General features: G+C 46.9%; 1 protein-coding gene across 1 annotated transcript; it reads right to left on the bottom strand.

The window, feature by feature from the left end:
• Positions 1–481: 481 nt before the first annotated feature.
• LOC147004620 (doublesex- and mab-3-related transcription factor C1-like) lies at positions 482–5,882 on the bottom strand. Its single transcript, XM_085837634.1, has 7 exons — positions 5,819–5,882; positions 4,603–4,756; positions 4,241–4,299; positions 3,718–3,854; positions 2,419–2,485; positions 2,022–2,256; positions 482–1,030 (listed from the first exon to the last, which is right to left on the bottom strand). The coding sequence occupies exons 2-7, from the start codon at positions 4,664–4,666 to the stop codon at positions 1,014–1,016; spliced, it is 579 nt and encodes a 192-aa protein (XP_085693760.1). The 5' UTR covers positions 4,667–4,756; positions 5,819–5,882; the 3' UTR covers positions 482–1,013.
• Positions 5,883–9,976: the final 4,094 nt, after the last annotated feature.

Raw genomic sequence — 9,976 nt, 5'->3', positions numbered from 1 at the left:
TGAAAACACAATGACATACATAGCTGTGCATTAGTGAAATGTGATTCGTGCCACCATATGATTAGAGTTGCAGAAGGCTACATCTTAAGAACAAAAGCAAGGTGTGTTGCCAGTTTGCAACATACCCTCAGACCTGGTACTAACAACACTGAGGATGGGTTCCTAGATACCCAGTCCAGAATGATAGGCTTTCTGCCCAAGTCTCAATTGACTCTGCTCACGTAGTCAACACAGAAATGGAATGGCACAGGGAAAAGTCCTGTTTGGGGGTCTCACAGGCTTAAATGAGTAAGCAAGGAAGGGGGCCATGCACGTCCAACAAAGCCTTCTGCCGAAAATCTTCTGCTCTTGGTGCCTTAATAAGTAACACACTGAATAAATTATTAGCAAGCTTAGTGCCGGAGAAAGAAAAGCTCTCTCCCCAATACCTGGCCTACATTTTCAAAGAAGCAGCCCATACTTCTCAGTGCTTTACCACAGGGATACTTTATTCAGGCTCTCATGTACAGTATCCGAGGCACGGATGAGCATCCTGATGTATCTAAAGGTATTGTTAAACACAAGAATAGCCACATATGCAAACCATGATGACACAAAAGAAAATAAAAAAATAGAGAAGAAAAGAAATGTTGCCTTAGGAATAAGCTCAGAAACTTGTGAAGAGACGGCTCAAAATATGCTACGAGATGCAGCCTTAATGACACCCAGAAATATCAAAGTCTTCCAAAGGAAAAAAATTAATGCAAGGTCGAGAGCCTACAGCCATAGTTAGAACATTTTCCTACCTCCTGCTAAGACCCTACAATGCAAAAGCATTGAGGAGGAGTTTCTGATTTTGGCCAGGAAGTACATTACAAGTTAAGAAACAAAAACACAGCAGGCAGTCCTCAGTGAGGCCACCATTTTGGCTCTCTTAGTGACAGACTTGGGTGCGAACCTGCTGACCAGTTTTTGGTCAGTGAAGCTGAGCTTGTGTCCTGAGGTGACAAGGACAGGCAGAATAGCCTCAGTCTTCACTCTCCATCAGGACCTGCAGACAGAAATGCAAAGGCCACATTAGATCACAGATGTGTCCTTACATGACTGGCGGGGGTAACATTGTGTAACAAGCCATCTAAGACCTTCATTATGACCAACGACCACATCTGATCATACCTGGATTCCTTCTCTCTAATACTGGCTTCACCAACAGTCCCAGCCATGAGTCCCATTTGGTCAAGCCCAGGGTCCCTGAGTACTATGAAGGACTCTCTGCCTGGAGTAAGTTATTCTTTCACCCTGGCAGGCACCAGACATTCTGGCATAGCTTATATTCCCTACCCACCCAGATAGACCCCTGTGAAAAGCAAGTTTCCCAGCTCCACTCAGCATCCTTTGAACCAGAATATCCAGCCAGACTGGCTTGTCACTCACACAGTGTTATTCCTTGGCTCTTTTTACTCTTGAGCCTTCTTTCCAGCCTCCCTAGCTATGAGAGTCTCCCCATCAACTCACAAAGCCCTTCCTTGATGAACACCTGAGATCTCATGTATGATTAAGCCTTGAAGGCTTCACCATTACATGCCCACATGGAGAATACCTTGAGCTGGTATGGAGATCTCCCTCCATCCCTGACCCTTTTGCCCTGCGCTTCTCTTTGAGGCCAACTCAGGATGCTGAGGGCTGCTGCACACCCATGGATTGGGAGTCATTTTACCTGGATCTATCCACTTTTCTTCCACTTCATGTGCTGTCTACCCTCCCATGATACTTTGCCAACTGGAGGGCCTCACAGTCTCCTGAATTTAGGGTACTTAATTGCCCACTGCTGTTGAGCAAAAGCCTTGAAAGCTGAATATAGACTGAGCAGTCTCTGGTTCCTGCTTCCCAATCATACTGAAGAGCTGGCGGCTCTAGCCTCAGGGAAGAGAAAACCACTAACTGCACTCACTCCTCTGTCAGCACAAGCCTTCCTGTTTCCCCACCCTCTCCAGCACCCCACCCTTGCCCCCTGTTCCTCATTCAAGGATCCAGGTATGTACCTGGGGTGCTGCGAATCTCTTGCAGTGACTCAGGGGAGTTATGCAGAATCAGGAGAGCCTCAGCAGCATCCATGACCTTCTGCCAGTGTTCCTCAGCAGACGAACTGGCCTGGTTGGAGGCGACTGTGCCCTGGGCGTAGACTTCAGGGACCTGGTTGGAAATGTTGTTGCTCTGGGAGCAGATGACAGGAACCTGGTTAGCAGTGCCAGGGTGCTGGGAAGAGATGTTGGAGTCCTGAAAAGTGATAGGACAATGAATTCTACCAAATCACACTCCCCTCCCCCAAGATAACAGACCCTTCATGACGCCCCCATTCCTTCCCAACAAACACCCATCTCTAAAGGTTCTTCTCTTTCCATCCCTTCCCTTCCAGAGACCTCGTCCCTGCTCATTTACCAGGACCTGTGCCAGCACAACAGGGGCGGCAGTGCTGGTATTGGGCTGCATCATCACATTAGGTAACCTGGAAAAGAGGAGAGGAGAAGCCAGGGTGTTAAACATTCTGGGTGGCCACAACTGCAAGTACTCATGGAGAGCTGGGGTCCCTGCAAGACCAGGCTCAGGGCATGTGAATATCTGCAGACAGTAGGACAGATGGCACTGGCCTTTTGTGTTTGGAATGGACCTTCCCCTGTTTCCACCCCTGTCTTCCTTCCAACCTCCTTCCATATCCCTTCTTGAGACACTACTTTTGAGAGTGACCTCTTTTCCCTGGGTACAAGGAAGATGGACAAGGGCTGCTGGAATGTGCAATGCACCAATAGAGAAGTGAAGCAGTCCTCTTCAGAGTCTGACTCTTGCCTCCACATTGCCCCTGCCCACCAGTCATGAAGGATATGCGAAGCTCATGTGGCAGTAGACACATTCTCAGCTGGCCTGGAACAGTTCCCTGGGCCTCTGTGACCCTTCCGGTTGTGCCTCCAGATCTCAGCAGAACCTTTCCCCATGCCCATTCCCCTCAGCCTGGATCAATAGTCTCAACGTGTCTGAAAGCCAACTGTGTGGTCTATGCACTGTGCTTGTCCTCTTTAAAGCTCCTGGGCAGACTATTTTCCACACATTCACACAGTGAGTGAATACCGCAGAAAGATATCACCAAGTGTGTCACACAGGAAATAGTAAATGTTGGAGGACTATGTCCTTGCAAGTTAGGCGGCAATGCTACTTTGTTGTTCCACCATGATTTACCGTTCCTCTCCTCTCCTCTCCTCTCCTCTCCTCTCCTCTCCTCTCCTCTCCTCTCCTCTCCTCTCCTCTCCTCTCCTCTCCTCTCCTCTCCTCTCCTCTCCTCTCCTCTCCTCTCCTCTCCTCTCCTCTCCTCTCCTCTCCTCTCCTCTCCTCTCCTGTCTTTTCCTTTCTTCCTTCATTTTTTCCTTCCATCACTCATTTTTTCCATCATTCTTTCTTTCCCTCCCCCTGCTTTAACTCCCTGTCCCCTTCCAGTATTCTTCCTTTTTCTTGCTGCTGCCCAGACTTCTATAGCACCAGGAACATGTGTTGACACATAGGCCATAAGCCACAGCAGGCTCCATTGTCTTTCTTTCTTGCTTTCTTTCTTTCTTTCTTTCTTTCTTTCTTTCTTTCTTTCTTTCTTGCTTGCTTGCTTGCTTGCTTGCTTTCTTTCTTTCTTTCTTTCTTTCTTTCTTTCTTTCTTTCTTTCCTTCTTTCTTTCCTTCTTTCTTTATTTATACTCACAGGCAGGGAATAGTCACGGGCTGGCTGGGATTCCATGGGAAAGAAGGGGTCATTTGAAGATTAAGAGTCACCGGAATACAGGGCATATTGATGACTGTTATCGGCAAGCTCAGCATCAGAGGCACTTGGAAGATTCCCTGAAAGGACAAACATCCCATTTAAACATCAGATCTGACTACTGAGACAGAAATATGGGAATGTTTTAAGGTCATGAAAGCCATGAACCTCCACAGAGCTTTCTAAAACTTGGTAACCACAATCTCACTGCTTTGTTTGTTTTTTTTTGGTTGGTTGGTTGGTTGTTGCTGCTGTTTGTTTTTCTTTGGGGGGTTATTTTTCTTGTTGTTCTTTTCTGTATTTGGTGTTACTGAGGCCCAAATAGAAGTGAAGCCTTTCGCATGCCTTCGATGCAAGTACCAGACAGCATTGTTGGTAGAATCTCAGAGTTGAGGACACAGTTAAAACTAACCAGAAAATGACTGCTGGCTTGGCACCTCTCCGTGTAGCAACTAATTTTCCTTACCTGTTGTTGACCTGTGTGAAGCAGGACTTCAGGCTGGTAAAGAGGATACAGGTGCTGATCTGTAAGAGACCATGCAGAGCTTGGCTGAAACTCCCTTCCCACCAGACTCTGCTGAAAGCACAACTCCCATTTGAGAACTCATGTCCCTGCCAATCTCTTTTCAATACCTCACACACAACATTCTGTTTTCTGTAAAAAGGAGATACTTCTCGATGATGGGACCTCTTATACCTTGGACAGGTTAATGGGGAGGAAGGTTTGCCAAAGTTCAAGTGGAGATTCTGTGGTCCTAATGGTGACAGAAACCCTTGGGCTTACCACACTAGAATTGAGACCACCCCTACCTGGCCAGACACACTCACCCATGACAGCAGAACTGGGGGGAAACTGCTGGGCAATCATAGGAGTGCTGGTGGTGTCAGTCATTCTTCTGGGGCCTCAAGCCTGACACCTCTTTCTCAGTTTTCCCTGCTCTTCTTCCCAAAACTTACAGTGCACAAGGCTCTACCAGATTCCCTAACAGAGGAGATTGAAGGACTCATGTTAGTCACACATATGAGAAGGTGGCTCTTGTAGGAAGATCCTGGCAGGATTGTGCTTCACCCCAATTGTTTATGATTCTCCCATGGGTGTGGCACTTTCAGAGCAAAGTACAGGCCCTGAGACCAAGTTTGCCCCCAAACCCACACTTGTCTTTGCTCATCTGGTTCCATACCCTCTATTCAAGGGGAGTCAGAATGCCAGGAGAAACAGATCATATCTGTTTTTAGGTTTGAAATTCCATGGTTGTAGAGTTGGGGCGGTGACCAAAATGGCCACTGGAATTCCTTCCCCCAGTGTACTTACCCTACCGCTAGACACCTCTATCTCTAGTGCCTACAAGCCTCCTGTTGTCCTTCCGGTGCACTGACAGAATCACTTCTCTGGAACACTGCCTTCTCCTAAGGAGCTGCTCTTCAAAGCCCCACAACAGTACAGCCTGAACCTGACTGTCCCTGCTCACCATTGCCTGCTCTTTCACTCACTCACTCACTTGCTCACATCAAGCCCCCGGTGAGGAGCAGACAGGTGTCCCTGTATCTCCCTCAGCAATCGCCACACTCAGCTCTCTTGCATCATCCTGTGCTCTGGCAATGCCCAAGGCTAGTCCAGCTTTCTATGTGAACTTCTACCTGGCTCCCTAAAGTACTGTATTCACTGACTGCCCCAGTGGAAGTGAATGAACTTAATCGCTAGCTTTAAGAGAAACCATATATCCCCATTCTAGCTGCATTATCTTTTATACTCAAGTCCAGGCTTAATCTTAATAATTCCGTTGATCCCCTGGGGAACTGCTAACCACTTGCTCCTCCACACACCATGCTGCCATCTCCGAAGAAGCTTGGCCAATCCATGCCAGAAATATCAGTGCCTGGGAAGCTGAGGCAGGAGAGTGGTGAGGTGCACACCAGCTCATAACTCTGGCTCAGCCAGTAACCCATAATGACCACATCAAAGACAATAACAACAACAACAATAATAATAATAATAATAATAATAATAAAAGACTACACTACTCTAGAATCTTGGACCACTTACATTTTGGTATCTTCCTGCATCCTACATTTTCGCCATTTCACCAACTTCTCCAACTGAAAAAGGATTTTTGGCCCCATGTGAAACTTTATGCCCTGTTTGAGCCAGGGGGCTATATCTAGGAGATAGAGCCTCCTCTGGGGGCTGTTTGTCTCAGGATAAATGCTATGCCCTGTTCAAGTCACGAGGAGATATCTAGGAGATAGCTCCTCCTCAGCAGGCTGGTTTTTTTTTTTTTTTCAGTACAAGTGCTATGCCCTCCTTGTTCTAGCCAGGAGATAGCTAGGAGATAGCTCCTTGTCAACAAGCCCTGTAAGCACTTTTTCTCAGGTCTAAAGACTCCCCCTGTTTCTGTCTCTGTCTCTCTCTCTCTGTCTCTCTGTCTCTGTCTCTCTGTCTCTGTCTCTCTCTCTCTCTCTCTCTCTCTCTCTCTCTCTCTCTCTGGTCTGGAGAGGTGGCTCAACAGTTAAGAGCTCTGTCTGCTCTTCCAGAACACCTGGGTTCAGTCCCCAGCAACTATATGTTGGCTCACAACTGTATTTATCTGAACTTCCAAAGTTTCTGAAGCCATCACTCATACAGGCAGGCAAAACTACAATGCATGTAAAATAACAATAAAAATAAACATTAAAATGTATTCTGTTTGGTGTTATGAAAACAAGTTCCACAGCCTCTGGTCAGTCTTTTAGATGGTTCCCCACACTTCACTAATGGCACCTGAGCACATGACTTCTACTCTTTCTTGGTAGTCCCTCCTTGTGTCTGTAGTCCTATGGCAGTTCAAAGAGCACAGGTTCTCCTCGGGAAAGCCAGTCATCCCTTCCTGCCCCATCTGAGCCAAAAATAGCAGTAGGCTCCCTCATGGTCACTCAGCTGGCAACCCTTGGAGCACGAGCCCCAGTGAGGGGGCAGGGTAGGCTAGGCAGTTCTTGGCTAAACTGCATCTCTGGCCTCACCACTGTAGACCTGCTTGAGGAGGCTGAAGGTTGAAGGAATTGGGTGCCCAGAGATAGGGGGTAGGGTGGGGTAGAGTGAGGCGGGAAGCAGGACAGGGAATGTGTCAATCTTACTCTTGATGCCAATATTATTCTAATATAGTTACCTCAGTGCCCAGCGGCTGAGAATCAAGAAGTTGAGTGGTGAGGGAAGATGCACTTCCTCCCGCTGCCACCTCAGTTTGCAGCCAAGGAGCTGCCAGGGCTGCCTTTTCTCTATCCTGCACCTGTTTCTAGACCAATGAGCTTGCTCCACTCATACAACTTCCATGGCAACCTTGTGGCTCATCTGTGACCCATACTAACCCCCAGTGACCCCTGTTCTTCTCTGTAATCACCCAGTGACACCTGTGAGAGCAAATCCAAGATTGCGCTCTCTAGTGGTCTTTACGTGTGTTGCCACCGTTTTTGTGGTGCCAGAATTTTCAGGCTATCTACTTGCCAAGCCTTGGAGCCTGAGCCCCAGTGAAGGGGTAAGGTAGGCTAGGTGTTTGCACGCTAAGCTCCATCTCTGGCCTCACCCCTGTAGACATGCTTGAGGAGGATGAAGGATGAAGGAATTGGGTGCCCAGAGAAAGGGGTGGAGTGGGGTAGGGTGAGGCGGGAATCAGGACAGGGAACGTGCAGATCTTATTTTTGATGCCAATATTATTCTAATATAGATTCCTCAGTGTCTAGCGGCTGAGAATCAAGAAGTTGAGTGGTGAGGGAAGATGCACTTCCTCCCGCTGCCACCTCAGTTTGCAGCCAAGGAGCTGCCAGGGCTGCCTTTTCTCTCCCCTGCACCTGTTTCTAGACCAATGAGCTTGTTCCCCTCATACAACCTCAGTTGCCACCTGTGGCTCCTCTGTGACCCATACTGACCCCCCAGTGACCCCTGTTCTTCCCTGTAAGCACCCAGTGATTCCCACTAGAGGAAAACCAAGATTGCGCTCTCTAGTGGCCTTTACGTGGGTTTCCGCCATTTTTCTGGTGCCAGCATTTTCAGGCCACCTACTTGCCAAGCCCTGTTTGACCTCTCCAAAGTGCAGCAGGTCAGGGCTAAGGCCAGCGACTTGCTATCACTTGTCTCTCATCCCAGTACTGGGTAGACAGATGAATTTGGAGCCCCGAGTTTGAAGGTGCTTGCATGCTCTACAGAGAGAGTTCCAGAACAGCCAGGGCTGCACAGAGAAACTGTCTGGCTGTTGTATAGACAGAGTCGTGTAATAATAAAAATGGGGAGGCAGAGACATGAGGGTGCATGGGGCTTGCTTGCCCACTTAAGAAAATCAATGAGATCCAGGTTCAGGGAAATGGGGTGCCTCAAGAAACTTGGAGAGGGCCGGGAAGTGCTGGCTCAACCCTTTATTTCCAGCACTTGGGAAGGCAGAGGCATGCAGATTTCTGAATTCGAGGCCATTCTAGCATATATAGTTAGTTCCAGGACAGGCACCGCTACACAGAGAAACCAAAAAAATAAAAAAATAAAAAATAAAAAAGGTGGGTGAGTGGGTGTAGAGGGATAGAGTGATGGACTGAAAGTCAACCTCTGGCTCCATCAGAAATGTTCACACAGGGAAGTCTGCATACAGACACACACACACACACACACACACACACACACACACCGACACACACTCCACTTTCCTCTGTTTGGCTTGATATCATGCACGTATGAATAGTTGTTACACAGGCCCTATACAGAACCTGATGTTTCATTTCTGTAGAGCAATGATCCTGGATTATTGCCTAACTTCAGACTGACACTTGTAGGTTCTTAGGTTTCTGATGTTTCCTTTTCTTTTGTCATGTTTTCAAATTTATTTCAAGATTGACTGATTTGTTTGATGTGACTAGGTGGTTTAAATGCATATGTGTCTGTGCACTACATGTGTGCAGTTCCCTCAGAAGCCCATAGAGCTTGTTGGACCCTCTGGGATTCAATTTGTTGTAGATGGTTAGTAGTAGCCATGCCTGTGTTGGGAACCAAGCCCAGATCGTCCAGAACAGCAGCCTGTGCTCTTAGCTGACTAGCCTTCTCTCTAGCCCATAAGCATTGAATTGAAAAATGGTCTTACTATGTAACTCTGGATGGTCTTCAATGCACTGTGATGCCCAGGCTGTAGTTTAATCTCAGCTGTCTTCATGCCTCAGCCTTCTGTGTGCTGGGATTATAGACAGGAGCCCCATGGCAAGCTCCCAGTGTTCTTTACTACACAGTGTTGAGCTCCATATTTGCACTCTCAGATGAGAAGACCAGGCCTGAGATGCAGAATTTGACATTGGGAGGCTCTGTTCTCTCTACTGATGGTGGTGGTGTTTGTTGGTTGGGGACGTCCTTAGTGATCCAGTGGAAGGGAAAGGACAGGAGTTACCCACCTTCTGCTGCCTTAATACCTCGGGCAAATCTGCTTTCATGTATGCCTGTTCTCACCTTATTTCCCAGGTGATTTCCAAGCACACTTCATTAAGAATGGTCATGTACTGCTTTACAATAAGAACAACAGTCTGTCCCCTTCATCTTCTTTAGCCTGAGAAGACACAGCTGATGACAAATACAGTGACCACTCCTTTATCTAAATCATGTACATGCATTGCTTTGTCTGTCTGGGTTCTTACAGGAGTTGAAGCCTCACCTTGCCTTTTCAGACTTTCAAGGACTTGCCTTCAAATGTCTTGGCATGTATCTTCTATGGCCTGTATCCCATTCCTAGGCAAACACAATATTGTGATCTCACCAAGAAAGTCTGTTAAACTCAAGTAGCATCTAGGTTGCCAGACAGTCCATATTTAAATTCTCTTACCTGTCCTGTTATATTTTCAGAGGCCAAATTTTACCTTACTCCCTCTTTGTTGTTTTTAATGGGATCTTCCTTAATGTTACAAAGAATTTTGCTCCTTGTGCACAGTAGCATCAAGTTTTTGATTATTTCTTAATCCTATTATCCTTCCATAATGCTACAATTAAGCATCAGTTTAGTTCAAGATAATCAGCTAACTTTTTTTTTTCTTCATGTCTCCAGTTAAGTAAGTCTGTTTGAGAAGAAATTCAGACCAAGAATGGAAAGTGAGCCAAGTAGAAAAGCCATGGCTACATATGAACAATCTCTTCTTGGATTTTATCAAAATTTAGGCTCTGAAGATTCTGCTTTGGTATCCACACAAAAACATTTTTGGTACACTA

The sequence above is a fragment of the Mus caroli genome, unplaced genomic scaffold (assembly GCF_978045245.1).
Source record: "Mus caroli unplaced genomic scaffold, Mus_caroli_1 scaffold_5, whole genome shotgun sequence".
Taxonomy (NCBI): Eukaryota; Metazoa; Chordata; class Mammalia; order Rodentia; family Muridae; genus Mus; species Mus caroli.
Note: the sequence above shows the minus strand (reverse complement) of the source record. Positions and strands in the feature narration are given on the sequence as shown.